Below are 14023 nucleotides of genomic sequence, written 5' to 3'. Positions count from 1 at the left end.
TTGTCTTCTATAACATAAAAACATAATATTTGTGATATTAGTGGAACGTTTTTTGCTTCTCCCAAAAAGTTGTGAAAAGTGACTTAGTTCCTTTTAGCTCCGACTGATTCAATTAAATTATTACATTTATTCTACGAATTAGAGACCAGAAAAATGGTGTTCTGCAACAACTATATTGTTCCAAATACTCCCAGAAGAAACATAAGAAATAACAAATAATAATATAGTGTGTTCATAAAGTACCTATACTAAAAGTTTTAAAATTTACTACTAGTTTCCTCTATTTATTTTGAATCTGTGCTTTACACTAAAACATATATAAAGTATGGAAACAGTACCAGTACATATGTGGCATGAAGTAACAGTAATATTTTCAGTTTCATTTAAATAATTTCCATATGAAAATGAGTATTTCCAGTAATCAAAGTCCTTGCTACACGTATACATTAGCTGTTAATCTTCCAGGAATGTGTAGAGATTTGGTACCACAAAAATTCCGATATTCCATCACCAAGCAAAAACTCATTGTATCACCTAGTATGCCAATTTCGTAACACCTTCCATAGATAATTGGCCTAGAAGTGAGAGCCTAAAATACTTACACCAGATTCTTCTGGGAATGTCCAAGAACAACTAATTAAAATTTTCAAGGAAATCTTAACAGCACTTACCACAGAAAGTTAAGAGGTTACATATACCTTCCACCATTAAAAAGTTACGTGTTTTATAAATGTTATTCCTCCATACCCTTAATTCCTATTTTAATTAAATGTAATATGCTTAATGTCTAAAAGAAAAAAATTATTGCCTACATACAAACTTTTTCGAATTGTGAATTTTCAAAATTACATTTTGTGCTTTGTAACAAACTGCTCTTTGAAAACTTATTCCCAAGATTTCAAATATTTTTAGTACAGTAAAACCTCGTTAATATGCTTCTTCTTATAAAGCTACCCTATTCATTACGTTCTTTTTATGCGGTCCCTGGATATTTCATATATAATACTGCATAATTTTACCCTTTTGTAATGCTTCCAAATTCCACGTGTAGTGCTTTTTTTTAGCCAGAAATTAATGAAAAATTCCGTATTAATTGCGAAACTTGTAATGTATTAAAAGCATGGAGGAAAAATATGTTACTGTGACTGTACAGAGGATCATTGCACCACCTTCTTCTACCCGATAAAAATGTCAGAAGTTTGCTCTTACCAATACTTTTCTTTGTATATAAGGATTTTAACACTCAAAAGTATCCCTGCCAATACATTTCTGTCATTTCTGTAAAATTTAGTCATCCTTTGAATTTTGTAGTCTTTTCAGTAAGTTTGCAGTGCAAAATGGCATAAAAACCTATGAAATGAATGCCCCTTTAATAATGGATGATGACGAGGCTACAGTACAGGACAAGTGGGAGGAGTTAACATGGAGGATTTTGTATCTACTGACAACAGTCTAGTGACCTCAGAAATCTGCGGTGTTAACAACATGATAACAGTTCATGCTACCATCCAAGATGAAGACAGTGACAAGGAAATTGAATCTGCAGAGGAAAATGTTCCCACACCAAACGAAGCTCTCAGAGCAGTAAATGTGTTTCGAAAATACATTAGTGTTGCTCCTAGCGGTGTATTAAGTAAAGTTATCTGTAGTTTCTTGAACCACATAGAAAATGTTTTCATTGATAATAGTAGTGAAAACACATGGCAAGCAATAATCAAACATTTTTTTCAAATGAAATGAGCTCTTATTTGAATTTATCACGGTAACTAATATAAATACCACAATAAAATATGTTTTCTATGAAGTGGTGTCTAAACGTTTTCCCCATTTCTTAAATCATTTCCCGTCTATAGCACTGTCCCTTTTATTACACTTGAAGACCACAGTCCCTTGATAAGCGCATTAATGGGAGTTATACTGTTTTTTTATTAATGAGCTCTAACTCAGTAACCTTAGAATGTAGGCTTTCAGATCTCTCTGCTTGCATGTACCACGCCACTGAAGATGTCCAATGGAGTAGTGGACGAAACGTTTGGTTGTATTACCGACAGACCATGGCCCTATAGCCCAGAAAATACCTATTCTAGCTCAGTAGTTAGAATATATTATGAACTGCAAGGGGAAGAAAAATTTTTTTCTTGACGTAAGAAATTTCTCATTGTATATATACAAAGTGAACTGTAAGTAATATCATTAATTTTAGGGGGTTATTCTTTGATATATTTCAAACAAAACAGTTTAATACAATTTGCTCGTTTTTGCTTCCTTTTCGAGATAAAAATTGTTTTATATGAAACACTTCATAACATGTTTTGGGAAAGCCATTGATTTAATTCCCAATATGCTCAGTCAATTTAAAAAAGTAGGGTATTATGATAACAAATGTTTGAAAGAATTTTGGTTTTGTCCTTTAAATGTACAAAAATTTGATCTGAGCAAATGCAATATTTAAAATTCCTTAACAGAACGAAAAGTTACATTTTTTATATAAATATAAATATATTCCTCCATACTAAAGGTAGGTTAAAGACTGAGCTACAAATTGTTGATCTTACTAAGAAAAAGAGCCATGCAAAATTTCATGCAATTATCTAAAAAAAAAAAAAAATTGTGGGAGATGTGATTTAAACAGTTTTGAGAAAATAGCAATGAAATTACAGATTGCTGACTGTTATTGTGACTGCATGGCAGGACAATTTAATGTATAAACTTAACTTGATCAATTTTAAAAATATCTTAAAATTTCTTTCACAGATGTAAAGCTAAAAGTTCACATTAAAATACTATAAAAATTTTGGGGGGAGGGGGGGGCCTCGAAGGCATATGTTTATATGTTTAAGAAAACGAGCCGAAACAGATTATTGGCTGGTATTGTGTTTGCATGACTGGTACAACTTAGTCAATTTCATAGATATCTTAAAATTTCTATCACAGAGATAAAGCTGAGAGTTCACATTAAATTAGTAGGATGAAAAATTAAAAATTATTATTTTCTATCCTCAAAAGTGTACCCCTTAAACTATCAGTTGGATCAATGCATATGATACGAAACATGTGAAGTTACATGTATATCAAATGAAGGCAGTCCAGGAACTAAAGCTGCTAGATATCACTACGGACATTCATTACTGTGGTCGGTTTTGTAATTTCACTTCATCTTGCCAAAAAACCGTATAGCTCTTGACTTGTTTTACATCTTAAAGCTTCAATGTTAATGTAAGATCTATGGAATATAGTAAATGAAATGAAGTGAACAATTCGCAACAGTATGACCATCCTCAATAAGACATTTTCTCAAATGAAGCAAGAGTCCATTTAAATAGATACACAGACTCATAGAAGTCGGGAGATTGAGCTATGATAAATGTTCATACTTTACATACAGAACCAGCTCCACTGTGAGAAGATTGATGGCTAATGTGCTGTATTGCGTTGAAGATAGTGGGACCACATACGACTTCCCAAGGTGGATGGTGTGTTGTGGAATAGTTTGTGATATTTTTAGAACCAAATGAGTTCAGCTGAATGTGCCATACCTCTAACAAAACTATGGGCATCCTCAGGGACATTTTTTGGGGCAGATCAGCTCTTCCAAAAATCTTTGGCCATTACACCTCTCTAGATTTAACTGTACAAGATTTCTTTCTATGGGATTACTTGAAGGAAAAGTTTATAAAAATAACCCTCACATACATGATCAGAAGCAGTTACGCGGAAATTTGACAATCATTCCTGCAAAATTGAGACACATGTTGCAGAACTTGTCCAAGCACATGAGAACAGGTGGTATACTTAGAACATTTTATAAAACTACAGCAACTCCCCAATGTACAACTATCTCTACACAAATGTTATAGTTCGAGACAAGCCTTGACGGCCTTATTTCCAGGAAATGGCAAAGAAGCCTCCCCCTTCCAACCATTTACTTTAAAGAGACTCACCCTCAGACCGACAAAAGAACAACAGTGACCAGTCACTCATTAAGAAAAAGTGCAGTGTTGACAAGTATATAACATTCTAACCAAAAGACAAATATCTGTTTCTATCAGTCTGTGTCAGTGTTTGTATGTGTAGTGCAATGATCGACTAAAACAATGTCTTTCATTTTTTGGCCATGGTTAAGTGGTACTGAAGTTTGCGAGGCAAGAAATGGAGAGGAAAGTTCAAATCCTGGTCCTTTGTTCAAAAGAACACCTACAAAGAATGATTCAAACCCTTGCCCTTCATTCAGAAGACCTCCATAAAGGAAAAGGACTTTGTTATTGGAAAAGGAGCGAAACTGCAAACACACATGTGAAGATGGTCAAAAAGTTTAAAATTTTCTATGTTCCATAGTTGATGAAGGGGGCATCTTAATAAACAACAATTTAAAATAATCAATTAACTGCAGATGTAACACGTGTAGAAATTACCACGGTAAAGAAAATTTCATCCATCATTTTCGACAATTAACAAACTCCAACTAAAGAACACAAGAAGAAGACTAAATTCTCTTTTGACTGCATCAATGATTTTTCTCGTAACCTACTGCGCAGAATAGGCCTAATATATGAGTGTTATCGAAACAGTGTTTCAGAGAACCTGACTTAAGTCTAGGGTTCCCATTTTATTTTATTTGAAAACCGGGATATTTTAAAAATACCTCACTAAAACATGGGACATTTTGTATTAAAAAAAAAAATCAGGAGAGACCCAAAAAAAAAAAAAAAAAAAAAAAAAAGAAGGAAAAAATCTCAACATCATTACTTACTTACTGACTTTTAAAGAACCCAGAGGTTCATTGCCGCTCTCACATAAGCCTGCCATTGGTCCCTATCCTGAGAAAGATTAATCCAATCTCTATCATCATATCCCACCTCCCTCAAATCCATTTTAATATTATCTTCCCATCTACGTCTCGGCCTCCCCAAAGGTCTTTTTCCCTCCGGCCTCCCAACTAACACTCTATATGCATTTCTGGATTCGCTCATACGTGCTACATGCCCTGCCCATCTCAAACGTCTGGATTTAATGTTCCTAATTATGTCAGGCGAAGAATAACATCAACATCATTAACTAATTAAAGTTTAATTATTAAAGTATTAAACTGAAGTACCTATTACTGAACTACTTGTATTTTATTTTCACCACAGCGTAATAATTTTTATGCATCTTTTTTTTACATACAGATATTATGTTGAACGTTCTGCTGAACCAGAATATACTACCGATACATGCTACATCATGGATACTATAACATATTGGTCAGGATGCTAACATCACCATATCGATAATATGGTGATGCTCAGAGATAATTACGATCAAACACTGTAGTCTATCGGTAGGATACTCACAAGTAAAGCCCTTCTTTGAGATCGAGAAAAGGTGGGCCTTTTTGTAAAAAAACAGGACTGTCCAGGTAAATCAGGACGAATGGGATCCCTACTTAAGTCATGCGGGAAAAGACTGAGCTATGTTTCCATTCTTTTGTCATAAACGGTTTATTTTTTTTATGTACTTTCTTACTTTTGTCTCTAATAAATTTTAATTCCTAACAATCGAAGGGTTCATAAGGTATTAATAATGTATTTAGCAGAAGACGTGGAAACCTTTAAAATCTGATGTTTGGCATGTGTTAAAGCTGCTTTCAGAGGGACGAAATAATTTTTTAAAGAAACATACAATCTGTGTTTGAAGCCGCCACAGTAGTTTAGTGACTAGTGCACTGGACTTCTAATTCTATGGACCCAAGTTCGATCCCTGGCAATAGGGGTTTTCTCCAGAAGCTCTATTTCCCCTGCGGCATCCCAACAAATCATCATCTCATCGCAGGTGTAATGTAGACCAACCTCCTATGGCACATCCTGAGCAATGACTGCCAGCAAATTGGTCAACATAATAGATTTCATATGGACGAATGACAAACAGTCATGTATCACCATTAGTAAAAACAAATCTTTCTTTGATACCGGAAATAGGAACTATGCACAAGTGGACGATTGTCCGTCTGATCACTCAGATAAGGCTTATATCACGCAGTTATATTGAAAACATCACAATTTTTTAAACTGTATTTATCTGTTTCTGTATTACCTGCTACCTTATTTTCATGTTTTCATTCTTTTGTTATAAACGGTTTGTGTTTAAGTTTATTTACTTTTTAATCTTTACATGTACTTTCTTATTTTTGTCTGTAATCAATTAAAATTCTTATAACACGGTTGTAACAATAGAAAGATTCATAACGTATTATAATGCATTTAGCAAAAGACGTAACACGGTTGTAACAATAGAAAGATTCATAACGTATTATAATGCATTTAGCAAAAGACGTGGCAACCCTGTAAAATCTGACATTTGACATGTGTCAAATCTACTTTCAAGCAGGAGGATGAGGCGAAGATATTAACGCTATGAATTTTAGACTTTCAATATCGGGATTTCATAAGTGATTTATGTATTTCAAATGACACATGAAGTCAATATCAAGCCTGCTTACTGTCACCATTGTGAACCGTAATATAGTATTTAATGAAGCCCATCTTATATAATTATTATTTACGTATTTCACTCATTTCTGTTATCATACTCAGACCTGCATTCTCTTTGCTTGCCCAACAAACAATGAAGTGAATATAGGATGATGAATTACTTTCTTAATGAAGTTTCATGAGAGTTTAGAATGCAATAATGGAGGGCTTGGACATAAAATGTTGCCTTAATTCATTCCTATTCATGATAGTGTCTTGTTTCTGCTGTGTTCTCTTTCTGTTTTGATCTGTCTGTCCTTCTGTACCTCTCTGTATGTTTGTCACTATATACAACTAAACTATTTTAACTAATGTTGTTACTATCACAAATTGCAAGTTAATTTACATTGCCAATGTGAAAATAAATTTTCAGAATTTTTATTCTAATTTTACTTTACCGAAGTCAAAATAATAATATTAATTCATCATATATAGGTAAATTAAGAAATATTTGAAATCGGAATTAACAAATCTTTACATACCTCATCCCTAAATGTCTTAGAAAAATGTAAAAATGTGAAGAAACTTTAAATACACAAGACAATGTTGTGTAAATCGATTAGTTTGTACAGAGCAACACTACTCATAGCTTCAAAAACGAGACAAAAACTAAATAAGGAATGAGAGAGATAAAAGCTTGAAACTCACAATTTAAATTGTTATCATGCTAAAATGAAACTCAGTGTTGGGCAGAGGAGAAAATTTCTTCAATTGCAACAAACAGTCGAACTGATTATTCCACGAAAGCTTATGCTACATAATCTGCAAATTTACCTGGCAGCAATCTCTTGTTGAATTTTGGCCATAATATCTTCCACTCTTATTATTCCATGAAAGCTTATGCTACATAATCTGCAAATTTACCTGGCAGCAGTCTCTTGTTGAATTTTGGCTGTAATATCTTCCACTCTTAACTGTAATTTCTTTTTCCTCTGGTTTGGTGGTAGGTCACTATAGTCCTCCTTATTTTCCCCATACGAAGAGAAATTGTTCTGCAAACAATAATCGTAAATGAAAAACAAGTCATAAAATAATCGCTGTATTCATATTTAAATTAATATATCATAAACATCTAATTCAAAAACTGTGTTTAAATTGACAAATGAAAATATGTCATCGTAATTTTTACAAATTTTCACCTTCCCAATGTTTCTGTGAAAACAATGTCCGTCATAAACATCAAGACAAAGGGAGACGTGAATTAAAGATGTGATAAACTGAAATTATAGCACAAAGCATTCGATAAAACTTATGTGCAAGAAATAAATAAACATGGACACACAGTGTATGTTGTGTGTCATGAAGCACAGTAGTATGAAACAGCAAAGATCAACACAAGGTATTATATTCCCATCTCTTCTCCTAAAATTTAAGATCGTTATGTGAGTTTAATATCCCTTCACCCAAACGAAAATTACATTAAGCTGCAAAGAAAGGTAATTAAAGCAAAACTACATTATGATACGGAGTAAGACAAGCACAAATATATATACAAAACATTTACAAACTTTTGATTCAGCACAAGAAGTGAGAAAGTTATCGCACTACACCACACCAGTCCAATCCAGTCCACTCCACTTCACTTCACTTCACTCCACGCCACTCTACATGAAGCTTGCCATGCAGAGTATCATGCTCACGAAATCACAAACCTGCTCAATTACTACTTTCTTTCAAATGTTATTTACGATTGCAGAATAGTTTTAAAAAGTGTTAAGTCTCTATTAAGTTGCCCAATAATAAAGTTTATAAAGTAGAAATTAACAGTGCTTGAGGTGCGAGAAATTGTATCTTCTTTTCTTTAAATCTCTTGGAAGCATTAAGTTGCTCTTCACGATTTAATATTAGTTTAAAAACAAATTTCCTTTTCAGAAACCTTGCTACTATTGTATACAAATTTTAATAAAAACTTAAGATTTCAGTTTACTTATAAGTAAAATTTATGTGGTAATACAAAATGACAAAGATGTTTGAGTTTGTATATACTTCTATGACACTTATAAATGTTGTGCATATTGTACATGAATGTTTAATTATTTCGGCCAAGGGACGAAACCATTGTATTTCCCTCTTTTAGTTCACTTCAAGCACTGGAATATGAAGATATTCACTAAGAAAAAAAAAAGCTTAAGTAATATAATTAGTGAGCACCATGAAATAAAGGGTCAAATTACAAGAAGAAGAAAAAAATCTGTATTGCTTTCCACATAATTCTGTAAATGATCACATTTTTCACAGAAGAAATTTAATTGTGAATACTATTGTCAATAAGTATTGTTTTTAAAGCTTCAATCTGAAATCTTCTGGCCTCATAACATCTATAATATTGAACCTTAAAATAGATTTCAATATCTAACAAGACTTCAATAAGAATTACATAACCTATTATAGTGTATTATAAAATGTATGCTTTTTTACATATGGTATCAATATGGTACCAGTATTCTTTTTGTGTGCTTTTGTAAGTTAAAACTTAAAAGTGAATTACTTTCTAAGAAAACGCTTTGTGAATTGAAAATAACAATATGAGTTAATGGTTTTAAGAAAATTATAATAACTATAACAATGTAAATTATTCGTGATAAAAGATTTGGAAATTACCACTCACAAAAGTTATATGAGATTAAATATTAAAATGCTTTCAATTCTGTTAATCCTACAGCAATCTGGACGAAGATAAATCTAATAATGCTAGACAGCACGTACCTTCCTGATTAAGGGAAATACAACGCAATAATAATAGAGTTGGGAGCAGGGTTGGCATGATTTTCCCCGACCCAAAAAAACCCAGTGAGTTTTTTCGGGTAAAACCCACCTGAAAAAACCAGTGGGTTTTTTACTGAGAGTGGTTTTTTTTTAAGGAAATTACATAAAAAAGTATTCTAATAAAGCTGCAAGTGGTATAAAATCTTCCTTTATTAACAATTCCAATCATTTTTATTATTTTATACTGTGCAAATAAATCCTCTGATCTGGCTGATATGTACATCTATCATCAGGCAGTACATCTCACTACATTTCGCACTAACTGTAGTAGCAAGTAACACATAAACTGACGTAATACCTGTCCAATTCAGAGTAAAATTAAACCTAACCTCATCTAATATTAAATTGCACGTCTTTCACAATTTATAAATCAGCTTTCTATTATAACTAAAAACGTGTTTTTATGCTCTGCTGTGTCTATCATGATTTTCACATTCACGTAGTGCTTTTGTCAACGAGGATTTGCTGCCCATGTCTTCTCTGACCTTCACTTGCAATTCCTCACAAAATACATTAAGCACTGAATCTGGCATCCACATCCGATATGTCATTTTTTTCTTACATACAAGATCATGAAAGTAAGAAATTAAGCACTATTCCTAAACTCCTATATTTTCATGTAATTGTATAATAAAATTAAGTCATTTTACCTAACTTCGTCTTTGTAACAATGAAAATATAAAACATTCACTCCACCCGAATTTTTTATTAATGCCAAACCAGTTTCTGAAACAGAGTCAGCATAGCACTACAGCTAGAATTAAACACCATGGCAGAAAAAAAAACACTTTTTACTTTGAATTATTCTTGAGATTCAAAGAAATAATTTACGGAGATAACCATTAAATTGTGGCAAAGGAAAAAAAAAAAAAAAAGATTCATGGACATTATCTAAGGTTCTCATCCAGGTGAGATTAAATAAATATTACAATCTACTGTAGCGAGCTAAGTTAAAGTGGTGCTAGCCAAAGTTAATACAGTAAAACTTGTGCAAGGTGGAATGTGAATGAGACAGAAACCTGTCCAACGTGAACACTTTTTTTCAGTCCTAGCAGATAGAATAGACATTAATAGCAAGTCTAACCTGCTACTAATTTTAATCCCTTGGTTTTTCCTCCCAACGTTCACACAAACATTTGCTGTTTTCTGTCTTTCACTGTGGGCTTTTTTCTTGGTATGGTTTGACTTGGCTTTACGAGGACTGAACCCGGCATAGATCCCTACATTAGGCACGATGTGACCCTTTGTGCGCCCTATATATGCGATGATTGTCCAAGTTCGACAGGTGACCTGGGTGGCAATCGTGAATCCAATGGACCATCCTGCCTCAGTCCCCTGATAGAACCGAGTCCTATAACGCGGATGAGTAGCCTCATAAGCCCCTGGGGCCCGGATCCCCAAGCCCTTCCTATATCAGCATCAGAAATCCAAACTACTCCCACGTCTTCACCCCAGCCTATTTTTACTATTGCACACAATAGATTAAAAGAGGGGGAGGTAAAGTGTGTTGGTGGAATGATAGAGTGAAATGGAAGAGCCCCGAGAAAAACTCTCTGCAATATCTGCTTTGTCCACCACAAATTTAATCACAACCTGGCCGAGGATCGGACCAGGCCATCCAGATGGAACACCAGAAGACATGGCATTTCTTGGTATGCTATTAAAAAGTTGTGTTCTGTATAAACTTAAATAATTTACGTATTTTTGCTTAAAAATCGTAAAAAACACACATTTCAATAAATACTTTTTTTTTAATTCCTCTGATTGAGATTCTGGCTGATATGTACATCTATTATCAGGCAGTACATCTCACTTGATGATGTGTGTCAGAGGAAGAACAATTGTTTGTATGCATCTGAAGTTTGACTAGTTTCCTCATAAGTGATGCCTTGTTGGTGTCACTTGAAAGGTTCAGATCTATCTTCAGACAGCTGACTGAACAACAACGTTGTTTTTAATAATTTTATATGAATATTAGTAGAAGAAGCGGTATCATCATCATCATCATCATCATCATCATCATCATCATATGTATTTGCATAGTCAGCTTATAGAGTTAGGTTGTTGTTGTTTTCTAATGCCAGGCATTTGACAATAAAGTAATTTGACCTCTTGTACTCCAAGACACAGATTTTGAGATGTTCTGAATCCTGCAGCAGCTGAACTAAAGGGAGGGGCTACTCATCAATTAGCACTGGTCAGCTTGATGAGTTATTGGCCGAATTTGGTATAATTTTTCTCTATTCAATACCTAATTCCCTCTTTACCCTTTCTATCCAGTCCTTTGACTGAACTCTTACTTTCTTCGACCCCGACGGCATTAGAGCATTCGAGGCCTAGGGGTTCACTTCACTTTCCTTCCTACCCTTTCTATTTTTCTGTTCCTAGTGCTGACCTGCTATGACACTAAAATCGTCCTCCAGTGGCTTAAGGAGGGAAAGCTGGTGATCTCCCAACTAGGTCCAGTGGACCCGTCGACCAAGAGCAGGTGTGGTCCTCCAGACATTCTGGGGGTTGTGTGTGAATGAAGTAGCCACCAAAACGTTAAAATATGGTGTTCACTTAAATTGGCTACAACTTGCAATTTTCACTCCAATATGAAATGACTACCATTAAGGTAAAATTATCCGGAGGTAAAATAGTCCCCCAATCGGATCTCCGGGTGGGGACTACTTTAATGGTACAGAATCAACTAAACATCTTACAATGGAATGCTGGTGGTATAACATCAGCTAAGAAGACTGAACTAGCCAAAATACTTTCAGACAATAATGTAGATATCTTCATTATTCAAGAAGCAAACCTTTATAAATTTACTATTTACACAGTGAATTTGCAGTTAAACTTCAAACCCATGTCAAAGGCAATTTCAATTTGTACCATGAATAGATCACAGCATGTTTACTGACGAGATAGTGACATTTACTTCTTTCATCACAGATCAACAACTTTCGTTGGCAAATCTCAAGTATTACGAACAATTAGTATTTTATATTTTCACATGTATCAAAACAATGTCCATTGTGTTGCATCTTCATATTTTACCATTTAACTTGCTAAACCTCAAATAACTTGTCACATAAAAAATTCCAAAATATTACTTGTAAATACTTCAAATAAAATTCTGAGAGAATTCAAATTTAAAGAGATTATTTAAAAAAAACTCAATGTTAGCATCCCATTTTTCAGCATTTAAGTTAAATTACATCGACCACATTACTTAATTTCTATTTCAATTCTTTTTTTATCACTTATTATGTTCATAGAAGTTGTTATCAAGTAACTAACTTCACAGAACTTATCAGGAATTGAACTCCAGTGATGCTGTAATCCTGTGATAGCAAACCACCAAAACAATACATTTTAATTTCAGTCTGAAACTGAAACCATTGTAATAGGCAGTGATAGTTTTAATAGATTATGTTAAGCCTACTTCCAACATGCAACTACTTTACACACAGTAGTTTATTCAATTTACAGAAAGCTATTACCATACTACTTTCAGCTGCTCTGCGGCATGTATAGCAAGTAATGTGCAATTTATTATGGAAAATAACGCAGTAATTAACTTAACCATCTATTTTCGGTCATAGATATTCTTAAAACCAAATGTCAGTTAGAATTTAATTAATTTAACAATTTTCCACCTCACTGGCAAGTTCATCTGACCACTGGTCCAAATACCTCTCCATAGAAGAAATGCAACAAAAGCGTAGATCATTCTGCCACCTTAAATGTTTCCTTTATGTCCACAGTAGATGAATCTACATTGCTCCAAAGATAAGGACGATTATGATTATGATGATGATTAATGGAGAAATTTGGATTTGTGGTAGGGAAAACAGCAATACTCCATAAAAACCAGACCCAAACACTGCCCTTGTCCACCACAAATTCCACTTAGACTCAAAAGAATTTGAAACCGAGTCTTCAACATGGAAACCTGATGCTCTAGCCATTTGGCTAATGGTTCACCATGGAACAATAGTGAAATTAAATTCATTTTTAAGCACTTTATGCCCACCAATACTTTATAGTTCTTGTTCATGTACTCGTAAAAATAAACTATTTAGATCAAATACCGAATGCATGCAATATAGGCTTAATCAGAAGAATGCCTTTCACAAAGGCTACTACGAGTAGTCTATACCATTAAATATATATACATACACAAAATTGTGAGATATAATTATATACTTCTCAATGTGTAACAAAGGAATAATTTCACTAATAAAAGGCAAACGAAAAAGAAATTATGAAACTTAACATGTACTTTAACTACAACTCCTGTATCAAACACCTCTTAAGTCTCCATAAATACATACATATATAATAATATGTATATGAAAATAAATTAAACTTGTAGAGAATTACTATATGATTCTGAACATAAAAACAAATAAATAAATAAAAGTAATATACAAACAAAGACATTCTGGTGTCACTAATATAATATTTTCCTGTATCAATATTGAATTTAATGAAACCTACCTTGAAAGCAATGCACACTTCAATGAACTTCTGAAAGCATGTAAACAAGGAAGGATGGTATATATTCAAAGTTCTACTAAGTCACAGAAACAAGAGTTGTTACAGCTACTCTACTCTTCATATTGAATATCATAAATCAACACATGTATAAGCAGCACAACACTCACAAAGAAAACACAGTTTATCAAGACACTAATTCCGAACACGTGCATTTCTAACCCACACACAATTATATCTCTCCCTGTTTACCTAATCCG

At 33.5% G+C, this 14023-nt stretch overlaps 1 protein-coding gene across 4 annotated transcripts in view; it reads right to left on the bottom strand.

Annotated features, from left to right (window-relative positions):
- Positions 1-14023, bottom strand: part of Cip4 (formin-binding protein 1-like Cip4) — a 405553-nt gene that overhangs the window by 16196 nt on the left and 375334 nt on the right. For 2 of the 4 annotated variants that reach the window (XM_069843398.1, XM_069843399.1), the window contains exons 8-9: positions 13767-13793; positions 7374-7501 (exon numbers count right to left, since the gene is read on the bottom strand). In XM_069843398.1, the coding sequence (XP_069699499.1) occupies positions 7374-7501; positions 13767-13793 (155 nt within the window). The remainder of the gene's footprint in view (positions 1-7373; positions 7502-13766; positions 13794-14023) is intronic. The other 2 variants (XM_069843401.1, XM_069843400.1) reach the window with 2 other exon arrangements.

The sequence above is a fragment of the Periplaneta americana genome, chromosome 13, assembly GCF_040183065.1.
Source record: "Periplaneta americana isolate PAMFEO1 chromosome 13, P.americana_PAMFEO1_priV1, whole genome shotgun sequence".
Lineage (NCBI taxonomy): Eukaryota > Metazoa > Arthropoda > Insecta > Blattodea > Blattidae > Periplaneta > Periplaneta americana.
Note: the sequence above shows the minus strand (reverse complement) of the source record. Positions and strands in the feature narration are given on the sequence as shown.